This window comes from Bos mutus, chromosome 11 (genome assembly GCF_027580195.1).
Source record: "Bos mutus isolate GX-2022 chromosome 11, NWIPB_WYAK_1.1, whole genome shotgun sequence".
NCBI lineage: Eukaryota > Metazoa > Chordata > Mammalia > Artiodactyla > Bovidae > Bos > Bos mutus.
Window position 1 is genome coordinate 1,137,486 of NC_091627.1, and position 15,023 is coordinate 1,152,508.

A 15,023-nucleotide genomic window follows, 5' to 3' on the forward strand; every position below is an offset into this window, starting at 1 on the left:
CGTGGGAAGCTGGTGACTTACGAGGGGTTGCTGTCCCAGGAGGCGGGCACCTGGTGCTCCAGCGGCTCCTCCAGGGGGTCTGCTGTGCCCACCCCCACCCCGAGGAGCTCATCCAGCTTCCGGGAGGATCCATTTACACACAGGGCTCATTTTTAGACAAAGCGGGACAGTTCAAAATGCAAACAGCGAGAATACTCGGGCTCACGTCCTGAAATGCGAAGAATCGCCTTGGCACGCGACCAGGGCCAGGCGTGGATGGCGCCGGGGGGTGAAGGAGGAGCCCAGCTCCTTGGGTCGGGCCTGGGCCTGGAGGCAGTCTGCGCTGGACCCGGGAGCAGGGCCAGGTGGCGTCTGGCCCCAGACCCCCAGGCCTGGCCGCCCTCCGCGCCCACGCCCACCCGAGCCTCTGTGGCGCAGGTGGTGGCGCGCTGCGCCGGCCTCACCCACTCTGGCCCCAGGACCCGGCTCTCCTGGGCCCCAGGACACCAGCCGGCCAGGGCAGGTCTGATGGGCAGCGGGAGGGGAGGGCCTTCACCGTCAGCCTCGGAGCTCCCGGCCTCTCGGGGTCCGTCTCCAGGCGGCCCCTCTGGGGTCCGTCCTGCTGGGCGGATGCCTCTGTACGCAGAGGCTGTGAGGAGACACAAGTACCACCAGCTGTGCTGCCTGGTGGGATGCCGACCCCCAGCTGGGGTGGGAGCCTGCGCCACGCCCCCTGGGAGGGCCCGGGCCGGCCCTCACCCTGGCTCCACACCTCCCTGCCGGGCCTGTGTGCCTAGACTGTGCAGCTCACCCATGTCCGCCTGGTTGGTGAGTCCCCTGCTCAGGGCAACCACCCGGGGCCCACGGCTCCCAGCGGCCCAGGGCAGGCGGCACAGCTGGCGACCTAGACACTCCCACTGTCCCCGCTAATCTTCGCCGGCCTGTGTCCCGCACAGGCTCCAGGGGATTCTCAGGGGAGAGGCACCTGGGGCCGTGCGGGCCTCCAGGGAATGGGGCGGTTGGGCTGCTCCTCCCGGCCCAGGCCCACATCTCAGCTGCCCGTGCCCCATGTCGCCTTCCCTAGATGCCCTGCTTCTGAAGGGTGCAAGGACCCTCTGCCCTGGGGAGGCCTGTCTACGGCCAGTGAGCCACCTCACATTGCACTGGCCCCAAGGGCCTTGGCTGTGCAGGCTGGCACCCCCGGGCAGAGAGACACTGTCTGTGCAGAGCTCTACCACCGAGCTCCGGCACGCGCACCCGCACTCTGACGGAGGCGCTCTGCGGTGGGAGAGCCCGTCAGGGCCCCTCAGTCTGCGGCCTCTGAACGTCTCCATCTCCTGCTCCCGAGTTAAAGCAGCGCCTGCCAGCAGCTGCTCTCAGGCTGCCACGCGACTCCCTCACCTTCCGAACGGGAGACCCTTCCAGAAGACACCGGGACCTCCACTGTGCACACCCGCCTCAGACAGAGTGGGCCCTGGGGCGTCCTGCTGCCCCCGTGCGCGGCTGTGGCTCCCAGATAGGCGTGTCCATCCACCCCACCAGACCCTGGGCAGCAGACAGGCTCCTGGGGCGTCAGGGGTCCTGGGAGCCCCACACCCCGTCCAGGAACGCAAGTGCTGCCCAGGGGGGTCCCGTGATGAGGAGCATTAAGAGGTCCCTGTGAACAGGGGCCACCCACCCCGCCCACACGGAGGAGGCCTGTCCAGGGCGTGGGGATGTCACCAGGCCTCCACGCCCCGCTGAGCCCACGGCCACAAGCCATGGGTCCACCTGAGGCTCAGAGACCCGGGGGCGGCAGGGCCTCGCATGCCCTGTGGGCACCGATGCAGAGAGACGACAGAGAACAGACTGCGGGGCCAGGGCCCACCCTGCCCGGACCCAAGCTTTATTTCTGCGGCAACCATGTTGTCTGCTTTGCCCAGCCTGGCCCAGCCCAGACGGGATCCTCTGAGGTGCTCACCCTGCAACCTCACGTTACAGAACAGCCCCTGAAACCAGGTGGCCGCACACCCCGACCCGGGTCGTGAGAAGGGTCGACCTGCTGTGCGGACGCGCCTAACACACGGGCTCATCTCAGGGTGGAAACAAGGGCCTCACGCTCCGGGGACACAGTGTTTTCCGAGGGGTCTTTTTTGGACAAGCCCCCTTTCCGGGTAAGCCCCCCGGGCGGCCACTGCTGAGTGCAGTTCCTAGTAGCAGCGGCCCAAAGCCTGGAAGGTCTGGAGGCACTCCCAGCTCGGGACAGGCTGCTCCTTCCTCTGGGAGGAGGCTGGGCGGGTCAGGGGGAGTGGCCCACGCCCAGCTGGGCCTGCGCTCCAGGGGAAGGTGCTCCCGGGGCAGCGGGGTCGGCCGGGTGGGGGCCCGGGGCGCCCTGCAGCCGGTACAGGGCCTCGAGCTGCCGGCGCTTCTCCTTGGCCCGGGTGACCGCTGTCTGGAAGAGCTGGCAGAAGAGCTGCACGGCCGGGGGCGAGTCGTCGTTGCCGGGGACGGGGTAGGTGATGAGGCAGGGGTTGCAGTTGGTGTCCACGACGCCCACGGTGGGGATGCTCATCTTGGCCGCATCCCTCACGGCCACGTGGGGCTCGAAGACGTTGTTGAGTGTGTGCAGGAAGATGATGAGGTCCGGCAGGCGGACCTGGGCGCCCAGCAGGAGGGGCGCGTTGGTCAGCAGGCCACCCTTGAAGTAGCGCGTGTGGGCGTACTCACCGCAGCTCCGGGCCGTGCTCTCGATCAGGTGTGAGAACTGCCGGGCACGGCTCACGAACAGGATGATGCCCCCGCGGAAGGCCACGTGCGCCGTGAAGTTCAGGGCGAGCTGCAGGTGCGTGGCCGTCTGCTCCAGGTCAATGATGTCCTGGCCAAGGCGGCTCCCGAAGATGTACGGCTCCATGAACCTGCCGGACACACGGCCAGCGTGAGCTGCCCGGGCCACCTCCCCCGACCCCCCCAGGGCCGGTACCATCTGCAGCCTTCCCCGTGATGACACAGTGAGAACCCGGCCCAGGAGTGACCACCAGGCGCAGTCAGAGGGCTGGACCAACAGGGCAGGCTGGGCTGTAGGCCGTGTCCACGTCTCGGGCAAGACGGCTCTACCCTCTGAACCTGCACCTCGCCACGACCCTAACAGAAAGGACCCAACAGGGACGTCTGCATGGACGCTCACACGTTGACATCCAGTGTCCTGCCCGGGGCTGTCTGTCTGGCAGCCACCCTCGTTATTACGGCTTTACCGTGGAGACCACCCAGGGCCGGGGGACCGGCAGGGCGGGGGTGCCGGCTGGAGCAGGAACCAGCCAGGCCTCGGAGGGGAGCCCTGCGGCCCAGACCTGCGGGCCTGGACAGAGGGGCTGGGCGCCAGACTGTCCCCTCGTGTTCCGTCTTCTCCCACCCCGTTCACGTTCCTGCTCACCGCCGTCTGGATTCTGTCCTCCCCGCAGACGCCGCCCAAGGCCCCACAGGCCCAGCCTCCCTCAGCGCGGGAGACTTCTGGGAAGAACCCCCAGCAGCACACCCTCTCACTTCCTGGCTCCTCCTCCTCTCCCAGACTCTGGGGTGCCGGTCGCCGGGCTCCTGCCCAGGACCTCCCCCCCCCTCTGCCCAACACGTCCTCTGAAGGGCCTGGTGTGGCGCCCCTGGTCCAGGCTGCTTCCTCCGAGGGCACCTGTTTGACACTGCCCTGGGGTGACCAAAGCATCACCCCGCTCGGGACCCAAGCTTCTAATGTGAAGAACGCAGACACCCGCTCTGCTCGGCTCCCCTCTGATCACCCCAGGCCCAGCCACTGCTGTGGCTCTGCCCAAGCAGCTGGGCCACCGCCTTCCCTGAACTTCTGCAGCGCCCCCCCAGTCCACTCTCAACCAGGCCCTCACAAGGGCCACCTTTAAGGACGGCCAGTCACTGCTCCTCAGCCTGCCCTTGGGACGTCCCTCCAAGAGGGTGGCCTTGCCAGCGCCCATCCATCGCCGGCTTACAGAGCTTACAACCAGCCGCCCTGCCCCTGCGGAGGACCATGAGCCCCACGGGAGGCTTTGGGGGGAGGAGCAAGCTGATTCTGAGAATAAGCACCCGTCCCTTCCGGGGACTCTACGATCCCATGCGGAGGGAAAGGGAGGTACACTCTCTGAAAACAAACTGAACAGGGGGACCCGGACTTCAAGGCGGGGCGCGAGCGCCCTGGCCGAGCCACGTCCACCAGGGCATCTCACCTGTGCCGGCAGCCGGCCTTGTGGCCCAGATGCACCCGGGCGTTGAAGAGGCTTCGCACGGAAAACAGCTCCTTGACGTTAAAGAAGTCGGAGTGCTTGAGGGGTTCGCTCAGGATCCGGGCGCTGCGATCTGGGCGGGGAGGTGGAGAGCATGCAGGCCCTGGGTCCCGGCACCCCAGAGCCTGGGGCCTGCGGAGGGCGGCGGCAGATGCTGGGGGCCCCCGCGGCCTTGTGCGGAGGCTCGGGGCGGGGAGACCGGATCTGACCATGGCTTCGCTCCCGGGTGAACCCGGCCAGGTGCCCACTCGGAGAAGAGGAAGCCGGCTGACGTCTGTGTCTGCGGGCCCCGCAGTCCCACGGCCGCCCGCAGAAACTCCCTCAAGGCAGCAGTTCGGGGCCGGCCGGCCTTGGCCCGCTCGGCGGCGGGGCGGGGACTCGGAGACCTCGGCAGCGCGTGCGGCGCGTGGGGCTCTCCCTCCCGGGTCCGGGCCCGCGCCCCCCGGGGCCGCACGAAGACTCAGGCGCCCGACCCCCCGGGCCGAGGGCCCACTTACCGCTGTCGCGCTCGGGCTCGCGGGCGGCGGCGGCCGCGGCGCTCCCCAGCGTCCTGCCTCTCTGCGCGGCCCGGCCTCGGGGCGCCGCCCGGACACCTGCGCGGACAGCGGACTCAGGGCGCGCTCCCCGCCCCGCCCGCCCAGCCCCGGAGGGGTCCCCGCCGCTCCCGCCACCCCGGGCCCCTCACCCGCTCCAAGCAGCCGGGGCAGCACCGCGCCAGTCGCCATGGCCCGGATCCTGGGCGGACGGACTCGGAAACGGGCGGGCGGAGGGACGCACGCACGCACGCACGCAGGACGGGGCCCGGCGGCGCAGCCGCACGAGCGGCTCCTCCTCCCGCCGGGTCCCGCGCCGCCCCCGCCACAGCGCCGCCCGCAGGCCCGGAGGTGCCACTGCGCCGCCGCCGCCGCCTCGTCCGGAAGCCCGGCGCGCCCCGCCGGCCGCCCAAAGTCCGAGCGCGCGGTCCCCAGGGAGCCGTACCCCGGGCCCGCCCGGGCAGAGCCGCAGGGAGGGCGTAGCGTCCAGGGCCCGTGGTCCGGTCGGGCGCGGGGCCTGGAGGCCCGTCTCCCCGCCCCGTCCCCCGTCCCGGCGTCCTCGCCGCCTCCCTGCACGGGGCCGGACGGCCGAGGAGCCCCACGCAGTCCGGGGGTACCCGCCGGGCAGGGGGGCCGCGCTCCCGTCCGGCCAGTTCTTACAGCAATATGTGGCTTAGAAGGGCTCCATCAGGTCAGTCCAGTGTGCTGTCCAGCCTTAGACGCAGCGTACCGGCGAGTCTGCAGGCGGAGTGCGGGGGTCACGGCGCAGCCCTGCCCGCGCGGTGAGCGCCGGGTCCCCGCAGCAGAGCGGCCTCGGAGCACCGAGCCCCACTGATGAACCCGGGCCGGGGTCTTCGGTGCCCCGAGACCCGCCCCGCGTTTGGGGAAACGTGGCGTGCGTTCGCGCCGGTAGCTTCAGAGCACAGGGGCCTCCGGACTGCGGCCCCAGCAAGTGATCCCTTACTCTCACAGCCAGGCCAGGGCCTCGGGGCTTGCCAAGGAAGGTTCTAGAACTCGGACTTCTGCCCAACCCGCCGGCGGGGGCGGGGGTGGGTGGCTCCCGCCCGGGGGTTGCGGCGCCTTTAAGGACCCCGCCCGCGCATCGGGTGGCCGGGCCGTCGCTTAGTAACAGGACGCCGCGCCGCCGCCCGCTCCTTCTGTGCCCCCAGAGCGCGGGGCGACCGAGGCGGGATGTCGGAGGAGGACCCCAAAGCGTGCGCGGAGCCAGAGGAGCCCAAGGCCGGGCCCCCGCCGGAGAAAACCAGCGACTGGTACCGCGTGAGCGAGGACCTGCCGGCCAGGTTCAACAACCCGGCCTGGTTTCGGGGCTACAGGTGAGCACCCGGGAGTCCGCTCAGGGTCTGCCTTGCGTGCAAGGAGGAAAGGCCAGTGCTCCTGGTCCGGCGGGCAGCCAGGTGCCCAGCTGGGCCTGCGCTCGGCTCAGCCCACAGGCCCCAGCCTGACCCCAGAGTCGAAAGCGAGGTCAGCGGACACCATCACGGGACCCTGGAGGGGCAGGTGGAGGCAGCGGACCTCCCGCCCGGGCCGTGGGCGGGGCGTGCCCCGAGGGGCGTCAGCGCGCGGGCACATCGCGGCCACACCCCCTAGGGCGAGGCCAGCCTGCTGTCCTGTCCGAGAGGAGGAGAGGGTGGTCTGCTGGAGATGCGCGGGCGATGCGCTCATCACCGGGCTGCTGAGGGGCGCGCGCCCTGCGGGCTCTAAGACAGGCTGAGTGCCTTTCCTGACCCCCACTTAGCCCCTCTACAAGCCCCCGGGATCGGCTCTGTTAGCATCTTCATTTCCCAGCTGGGAAATGAAACTGGGAGGTAGAAAGATATGCTTTTGCCCATAGTTAGTATGAGGCAGAACTGGGGTGTCGGAGCCCACAGCCCCTCAGTTACACGGCTGTACCACCAGCTGATATCAGGGCTGGAGACAGCAGGAACATTTTCTCCTGGAGGCTCAGAAGTGGAGGGGCACCACGCCCCCGGCCCCCCAGGTCTGGACACCCCCCCAGGAATGACAGCATGGGCCAGGTCTTGCTGGGGCTGAGGGCCAGCACTTTCCACCTGGGAGTTCTTTATGGCTTTGGCAGAGGTCAGCAGAGGGGTCAAGGGAGGCTGAATGAACCTGCCAGGAAGGCCAGCCCTGCACCCCAAGGAGCCCAGGTTCACGGCTGCATTGCATGCCTGCAAAGCTCTGTCAACCTAATACGGTAAAGCTGTGGCTTGGGCAGACTTAGAACAAATGAGTGGAAAATAAAGTGTTCTTTTCATCTGCCAGGACCAAGGAGCCCCCCTCAGTGTACAGGACCAGTAACCAAGCTTATGGTAGCAGAGCCCCCACTGTGCACGAGATGCCGGTAAGGAGGAAGCAAGGAAAGGCTCTGGAGGCGGGTGCGTGCGTGTGTGTCCGGAGTTCCAACATCACAAATGGAAAGGGATCACCTCACATCTTTTTAGAACAGGACAGGGTAGAAAAAATGAGTGAATGAATTTAGCAAACACGTTTTAAAGGCTGGGAAAGGGGCATGGTGGGCTTGCTTGCATGTATGTGCTTGCTCAGTTGTGTCCAGCTCTTTGGGACCCCATTGACTGTAGCCTGCCAGGCTCTTCTGTCCTTGGAATTTTGCTTGCAGGAATATCCTGGAGCGGGTTGTCATCTCCTCCTCCAGGGGATCTTTCCAACCCAGAGATCCAACCCGGGTCTTTTGTGTCCCCTGCATTGGTTGGTGGCTTCTTTACCATCTAAGCCAATGGGGAAGCCTGTAGACTGGTTTACAACATCCCAATGCACTGGCCCCATTCATTCATACGACGAGCCAGCTCTTATAGGCAGTAGGTTTTGAGGCAGATAAATGAAGGACTACTTTCATTTTGGAGTAATACCTAAGCTGTGACCCTAAGAGGCAGCACTGGTGGTGAAAGCTCAGGTTCCAAAAGGACTGGGCTCCGTGCACCTTTGGGGAAGTTGAGTCCTTTTTGATTGACTTCACATGGCAGGGGGCCTCCTCGAGTCCTCCGATGGCCCTGCTGCGTCTAGGAGAAGGGCCAGTGGGCTGGTGTGAGCCACCCATGGGTACCCCAGACAGTGGACCACCCGCCTGGGGGGCCACGTTGGTTTTCTTCCAAAATATCCCTCATTTTTAAAGCAAATCATGGTTTATGTTTTTGACTTAAACTCTGCTGGATCCTTGTTGCTGCATGGGCTTTTCTCTAGCTGGGGTGAGCGCGGGCTGCTCAGGGCGGTGGCCCCTCGACGCGGAGCACAGGCTCTAGGCGCACGGGCTTCAGCAGTTGCGGCCCCGGACTCTAGACACAGGCTCAGTAGTTGTGGATCATGGGCTCAATTGCTCTGAGGTGTGTGGGGTCTTTCTGGACCAGAGAGCGAACCCACATCTCCTGCACTGGCAGGCGGGTTCTCTACCACTGAGCCCCTAGATACTCCTCATTTAAAAAGAGCTGGATAATCGCTTCTTTACTTATTTCGCGTGAGGGAGTACAGCTCTTAACGAAAAAGAGATTGTTTACCTACGAAGTTTCCAGAGCACTAAAGGTCATGCTCCCAAAGCCAAGGGATCAGGTGTTTCCATGCAAAGGGCCCCCATGCTCACTAACACAGGCCCGGACGTTTTGCTTTCGTGCACAGGTCTTACGAGGCGGAGGCAGTGGGGCCTGAAGCAAGGGCTTCTCATGAGGCAGGTTTAGCAGGAGCTTTTCTGCTTATTGTCCACCTGCTCTATCAGGAGCCTGGTTTCCAGTTTCTGGCCTGAGTGTGGCTGCTGGGCTCATCGAGCGGGACTGTTTCCTTCCCATGTGGGAACAGAAAATAAAAATGCGTGTTTTGCACTTTAAAACATAGACTGAAGGGAACTATTCTTCCTGACACCGTAATGGTGGATTCAGGTCGTTCCTTATTCAGTTGTTACAACCCAGAACGTATAGCTCGAAAAGTGGACCTGAGCGTGTGGTGTGGACTTGGTTAATGAGAACCCGCCCACACTGGCTCAGTCACTCTACACGCTGCGCTGTGAGACACACACACCACGGCAGCTGTGTGCTGCAGGGAGGCAAGTGGGAGCTGCTGCTCTGAAAAATAAGTGCCCGGGGATGCCCTGGAGGCCGAGTGGTTAGGACTCCATGATTCCATCGCAGGGGTCGAAAATTCGATCCCTGGTCACGGAACTGAGGTCCAGCAAGCTGCACAGCATGGCCCACAAACCAGCAAAGCAGAACAAAACACGAAACACCAAAAACAAACACACACACACACCAGGCCAACAAAACATCTAAAAAACCCTCCAGAATACACCGAAGGCCATTTTTCTTTGCATTTGCTTCCTGTCGAGGAGACAGAATATCCGGTGGGCTTCTTGACACAGGGGCACTCTAGAATGGGCCACCTGTCCCGCAGTGGTCCAGGCCCCTTCCGTCAGAGGCGCCCAGGTCACCTGGCGACTCTGGGTTGCTGAAATGACCACCGCCCCTGGGTGCCCGCACACACCGGCAGCACCCCCGTGTCCAAACGGCAACCCCGCCCCGCAAGGGCAGCCCCTCCTGAGCCCCCTCTGCAGGTGCGCTGGGGCCCTCAGAATGGTTCTAAGGTTCTGCAAAAGATTCTGATTCCCTGTCAAGGCTGAAACCTACTCAGGCCACTTCTCTTCCGTAGAAAGCTCAGGTTCAGAGAGGTGCATTGACTTGCCCTGGCTGCACAGTCGGCAGAAGCAGAGCTGGGAATGGCTTCGGCCTGACGCCCTGTAGCCAGACCCGGGATGGCACTGCCTCGCCCGGCTGTTACAGCCCCCATAGCGGCGGAGGGAGGCGCCATTCGTCATGACTCCCTGGCGTTAGGCATAAACCGGGGCGGTGCTGGTGGTTCAGTCACCCAATCATGTCCGACTCTTGTGACCCATGGACTGCAGCCCACCAGGCTCCTCTGTCCGTGGGATCCTCCAGGCAAGAACACTGGAGTGAGTCTCCATTCCCTCCTCCAGGGGATCCTCCCGACCCAGGGGTCGAACCTGGGTCTCCTTCATCGCAGGTACATTCTTTACCGACCGAGTCACCAGGAAAGTCCAGGGGCAAACGAGGCCATCCTGCAAACCTGCTCCCCCGCCCCGCCCCGGCCTCTCTGTTTTCTAGTTTTAGGAACAGTGTTTTCTCCCAAATCCTTATTTTCCTTTCACAGGCGCCTGATGACCAATTGCTCGAGTGCCACCACGTGCCACTAACCCGTGTCCCCTTCTCACTTCCAGAAGGTGTTTTATCCAAATTCGTGTAAGTTTTCTAGACAAGTTGCAGTGGGCGGAATGTTCCAGAACAACACGCTCAATGTCTACATGGAGAAGAGCATTGTAACAGGTCCTGACAACTACATCACCTCCTATGACCGGCTCAACTTCCACCCCAGCTACAGGGTCTGCAGGCCGTCCATCTGTGACTGAGGGGCCTCCCGGCTCCTCTGGACGGCTGTCCACCCTAGTCCTCGATGGTTCGCCCAGGCGTAAAGGGACGCACTTGGCCACTTTTCCCGAAAACACTTTTCCTTTCTAGATAAGCAGGCAGACGGGGCGGCGATGCTCTGCTTTCTCTGTTTTACGCCTGAGACGAAAAAGAGCTGATGGCTTGACTTTCCATTAAAACTCTTGCCACGGCCTCACTTCCTGACTCATCTGTAACCCGGGCGCAGGGCTCTGGGCATCCTGAGACCCCGAGCTCGGCCTGGATGCTGGGAAGGCCTGCAGCGCTCCACCTGCATCCTAATCTGGATGCATCTTTGTTTTTATGCTCATGACACATTGTGGGGGTTTTCTGTTCTCGAGTAGCCTGCTGGGCCGCGGGGGGAGGGCTGGACCCCCTGCCCGGGGTATGGACGAGAGCCGGTGAGGGAGCAGGGGCGCCCTGGAGCGGGGAAGGCTCCAGGTGGGACTGGGAGAGCCCAGGCCAGGCTTGGAGTGACCCTGAGCACTCCCTGGCCATGAACAAGGCCCAGGTGGAGGCAGAAAGAAGGCTGGCGAGTGCCGCTCGTTGCTGAGGGGCGATGTGTGCGAGGGGGCTCCCTGCTTGTGTTCATCCGGGGAAGGCCGTTGGGGGTGATATCCACATGAGGCTTCCCAGGTGGGGCTCAGTGGTAAAAAATCCTGCCAACGCGGGAGGTGTGAGAGATGTGGGTTTGATCCCTGCGTTGGGAAGATCCGCAGGAGGAGAAAAAGGATTCTTGCTTGAGAAACCCCACGGACGGGAGCCTGGCGGGCCAGGGTCCATGGGGCTGCAGAGTCGGACACGACTGAGCCTCTGAGCGGTAGCTACGTAAGTGGATTCCTATCTATGTAGTCACTTCTCAGTCAACATTTACCATGATTTAGACCGTCCTCAGTTAGCATTTTCGGGGGCTTCCCTGGTGGTCCAGGCGTTAAGAGTCCGCTTTGCAGTGCAGGGGACTCGGGTTCTCTCCGGCGTGCCCCAACCCCGGAGCCCACGCAGCACAACTGGCAGCTCTGCGAACAACCCCGCCAGAAGTAAGACCCGAAGCAGCCGCGTAACTAAACGTTAAAACCGTTTTCTCCGACAGAACGTACGTTCCAGACATCAGTCCCGCTTCCCTTGTGACCGCTCACTGCAGGAACCCTGGGAGGTGTTGGGACCGGAGAGACGAAATGGTTAGAGGCTGTTGACGCTGCTTGTTTACCGAGGTTTTTATCCAAAGAAAGTTTTTACTCATGTATTAATTTGGGAGGAAATGAAACACCGTGGCCAGTTATCTCTTCATTAAAAAGTTTGTGAAGCAAAAGTAAACATTCCAGCAACATTCTTAAGCTTCCGTTTGCGATGGAAACGGTTTCTAGAGAAAATCCGTCCCTTTAATAGAAGTGATACAAAGCTGAGGCTGGAGCCAGGATCTACTGATAGGTCGTGTCCTTTTCCTTTGCTGGAAAGCCAGCACAGGCTCCAGGCATCAAACTGAAAATGCATTTTTCACAGCTTATCACTAGAAGTATCAAAACACTCAGAATGCTTCTGCATTCTACCTCTGTTGAAATACAAAAGGGGGGATAAAAAAGGACGCATCATCAGTCCAGTTTTGAAACTCAACAGAAGAGAAGCACCGCCTCCTCTGCGCTGGCCAGGAACACGGAGTCCTCAGGGCGGCCGTGGCCGTCAGGCCCCGGGACCGTCTGCCCCGCAGCCTTGACCGTGAGCAGTGCACTCCGGGGCGGGACAGTGTGCAACGGTCAGGGCCCAGGCTGGGCCGGCAAGTCGAGCCGACGTCCGCAAACACAGCAGGTGCCAAGTGGGCCGGTGAGCTTCAGCGAGTTGGTTCCAGCATCAGAATCAGGCAGTGAAGTGCTTTCATTAGTCCTCACAGCCGCTCACCCGTATTCCTGTACCAGTTGCTAATGAGTTAATGGGAAGTTAGACTCTTGTACGTTGAATAAATGTCTGGAAAGGTGGACGACAGAAATACCTTCTGTATCACACACACACCCGTCTTCCTGAGAAGTCACCCACCGCCTCTGGCGCAGGCTCCCAGTCCCCACGCCCTCCTGGGGCTGGGCCCCTGCAGACGCCGTTGGCCACGCGTCCCCCACCCGTGTGCTGTCTCACGGTCTACAAAGGGCTTTGACGGCCTCGCCTCATCGACGCTCGTGCCTGCAGCAGGTCTTACTCCACCTCCCTCTGTGGATGGGGAATTAGGGCCCCGAGGGGCTGCCCTGTCGCAGGCCCTGGGCCCCCGCCTTGGTGGTGGAGGGGGGAGGGTCCTGGGAGGGACGAGGTCATCAGCGTCGGACCCCATAGACCCGCCCTGACTTCCTAGTGTTTGCACGAGTCATGCAGGAACTCCAGTGATGATCATGAAATTTATCCTTTTAGTCACTCAGTCGTGTCTGACTCTGCGACCACAGACCATACTGCAGTCTTTATGTGCTGGGGGAAGGGAAAAGAGTTTGGATCGACAGGCTAATTTTTCGGCACAAGACCGTGCCTTCTGCCCGGGGTAACAGCATATGGAATGGCTGGTTGAAAAATGGGAAGAAAATCACACCCATCACTCTTCTGACCGTGGTGCTGAGATCTTTCAAAATCGTAAATCCAATCAGAGCAGTTACGGGAAAGGCGATCGAAACACTTAGGATAACAAACACCAGTTTCCACTGATCATTACATTAACTGCACGGCCATAGAGGAACCCTGTCTCCAGTCACGAGATGCTGTATCGGGCCTCTCTGCTCCACTCTTAAATGAAACGTTGACAGTTTCACAGCACTTTGCTCATCGCTTAATTTAGCTGCTGAGTCGGCCTAAAACTAGGAACTTCTTACTCTAGAAGTCTGTTTTCATTTGTTTCCCTGTTTTTCTTCAGTGATGTTTCACCTTTTATTTACAGTTAATTAGAATAAATGGTTTCCAGTACATAGTAAAATATGTTGATGTTGGGAAGACAAATCCCTCTGTCCAGCACACAAAATACCAGAGATCTCAAAGATTCAAAATAGAAATAATGTGTTTCCCTCCCCGGCAGCCTTGCCTGGTGCTGCCCTGGAGGTGGTCTGCAGACAGCGAGGGTGGGCTTGGTTGCTGTTTCTCCCCGTCTACACCGGCCCTAACATTAATTTTGAGGAAGGGGTGGGGTCAAGGTGGCAGTGCTTTTTACATGAGCAGATAAAGTGCTGGTATTTAAACTGAGTATCTGCGGCGTCCCTGGCGGTCTCGTGGTTAAGAATCTGCCTGCCAGTGCAGGGCACAAGGGCTGGGCCCCTGGTTCAGGAGGATCCCACGCTCCACGGAGCATCTAAGCCCGGAGCTGCAGTGGCTGAGCCGGCACGCCTGGAGCCCGGCTCCACGGCAGGAGAGGCCGCTGGAGCGAGGATCCTGAGCTCTGTGACCAAGGGGAGACCCCACTCGCCGCCACCAGAGAAGCTGGTGTGCAGCAAGGGAGACCCAGCAGAGCCGAAACAGCAACAGGAATTAAAAAGAAAAACTAAACTCAGCGCCTGGGTAAACCTGCCGACAACTCGGATTCTGAGCGACAAAGTCAGGAGCGACTTCTCTCGAGGAAGACCCCGTCCTCTGTGTGGACACGTGGGTGGTGAACATCAGACGCTCACCCCCAGGGCTCTCCCCTCCTTCCACCCCATTCCTGCTGTTAGGGCTTCTGACATGGGGTGGTTCCTGCAGAAGCCCGGAGCAGCAGACACCTCCAAAACCGGGTCTCTCCCCCTTCTTTGCGTTAAGGGGAGGGAACCTGTGGCCCCAGCATGCAGCGACCTCCCTTCACTGGGAAGCGAGAGGGGCCCTTTGGGTCGGACTTCCCTGTAGGTCCCCACCCCTTTTTAAAAAATCATTTCTTTCTGGCTGTGCCCGGTCTTGGTTGCTGTGCAGGCTTTTCTCCAGTTGCAGGGTGCGGGGGCCGCCCTCTCCTTGCCGTGTGTGGCTTCTGTTGCTGAGCATCGGCTCTAGGGCGCTTGGGCTTCAGTCGTTGCGGTTCCCGGGCTCCAGAGCTCAGGCTCAGTAGCTGTGGAATCCGGGCTAAGTTGCTCCGTGACAGGTGGGATCCCGCCAGGGAGTGGACCTGTGTCCCCCGCACTGGCAGGCAGATTCGTGACCACTGGGCCACCAGGGAAGCCCTCCTCTGCAGGTCGCAGTACTTTCTGCTTGCTCTGGCCACACGCCCTCCCAGCCTCTTCCTACGGGTAGGGGTGCATTGGCTGCCCGGAGCGCTGTGACCTGCAGACGCGCGGTGGGGCTGGGACCAGCGGGGGAGCTGGACTGGGGCTGCAGATGAAGCCGTCCCTCCTCAGACGTGCTCCCGCCGCCACTGCAGCTCCCCTCTTGAAAGAAATCGACTAGTTTTGGCTGTGCTGGGCCCGCGTGGGCCTCCCGTTTCTGTGGTTTCTCTTGATGGGAGGCACAGGCTCTAAGCATGCGGACTCAAACCCGTGTCCCCTGCACTGGCAGCTGGGTTCCACCAGGCAAGTGCCACTCCAGCCCCCTTTGCAGACAGGCTGCAGGGGACCGCCCACCTTGGCCCCAGGGTGCGCCAGAGTTGACCATGTCAGTGGAGAGGGGGGAAAGGTGGGAAAACAAGAGCTTTTATGCAGCCTGGCTTGTGGGCAATCCAGGGGTGGGCCCACGCTATCACGGCTACGTCCAGTTTGTCAAAACCAGGCCTGGCCTGCACTGCCCAGGAAGCAGCCAGAACAGGGAGGGGGAGGCGGGGGCAGAGGAAGGTGGGAAGGGCCTGGGGGGCG

General features: G+C 62.1%; 2 protein-coding genes across 4 annotated transcripts; one reads left to right on the forward strand and one right to left on the reverse strand.

The window, feature by feature from the left end:
* Positions 1–1,828: 1,828 nt before the first annotated feature.
* MRPS2 (mitochondrial ribosomal protein S2) lies at positions 1,829–5,059 on the reverse strand. The gene is made up of 4 exons (XM_070378670.1): positions 4,927–5,059; positions 4,739–4,834; positions 4,185–4,314; positions 1,829–2,873 (listed from the first exon to the last, which is right to left on the reverse strand). The coding sequence occupies exons 1-4, from the start codon at positions 4,964–4,966 to the stop codon at positions 2,258–2,260; spliced, it is 882 nt and encodes a 293-aa protein (XP_070234771.1). The 5' UTR covers positions 4,967–5,059; the 3' UTR covers positions 1,829–2,257.
* Positions 5,060–5,756: 697 nt separating this feature from the next.
* Positions 5,757–14,996, forward strand: PIERCE1 (piercer of microtubule wall 1). 3 transcript variants are annotated; one of them, XM_070378672.1, is made up of 3 exons: positions 5,757–6,108; positions 7,058–7,136; positions 11,205–14,996. In XM_070378672.1, the coding sequence occupies exons 1-3, from the start codon at positions 5,966–5,968 to the stop codon at positions 11,313–11,315; spliced, it is 333 nt and encodes a 110-aa protein (XP_070234773.1). In that variant the 5' UTR covers positions 5,757–5,965; the 3' UTR covers positions 11,316–14,996. The 3 variants fall into 3 exon arrangements, with proteins under 3 accessions (XP_070234773.1, XP_070234772.1, XP_005887120.1); XM_070378671.1 differs by having other exon boundaries at positions 10,032–14,988; XM_005887058.2 differs by having other exon boundaries at positions 10,029–14,985.
* Positions 14,997–15,023: the final 27 nt, after the last annotated feature.

What these genes read in the sequence shown, in the direction of transcription:
- PIERCE1 (XM_005887058.2), top strand. Translation starts at nt 5,966, where the DNA reads ATGTCGGAGGAGGACCCCAAAGCGTGCGCGGAGCCAGAGGAGCCCAAG. An exon ending in GCCTGGTTTCGGGGCTACAG is followed by an intron (nt 6,109 to 7,057) that starts GTGAGCACCCGG and finishes TTCATCTGCCAG; the next exon opens with GACCAAGGAGCCCCCCTCAG. An exon ending in CCACTGTGCACGAGATGCCG is followed by an intron (nt 7,137 to 10,028) that starts GTAAGGAGGAAG and finishes TCTCACTTCCAG; the next exon opens with AAGGTGTTTTATCCAAATTC.
- MRPS2 (XM_070378670.1), bottom strand. Translation starts at nt 4,966, where the DNA reads ATGGCGACTGGCGCGGTGCTGCCCCGGCTGCTTGGAGCGG. An exon ending in GCCCCGGCTGCTTGGAGCGG is followed by an intron (nt 4,835 to 4,926) that starts GTGAGGGGCCCG and finishes CTGTCCGCGCAG; the next exon opens with GTGTCCGGGCGGCGCCCCGA. An exon ending in CGAGCCCGAGCGCGACAGCG is followed by an intron (nt 4,315 to 4,738) that starts GTAAGTGGGCCC and finishes CTCCCCGCCCAG; the next exon opens with ATCGCAGCGCCCGGATCCTG.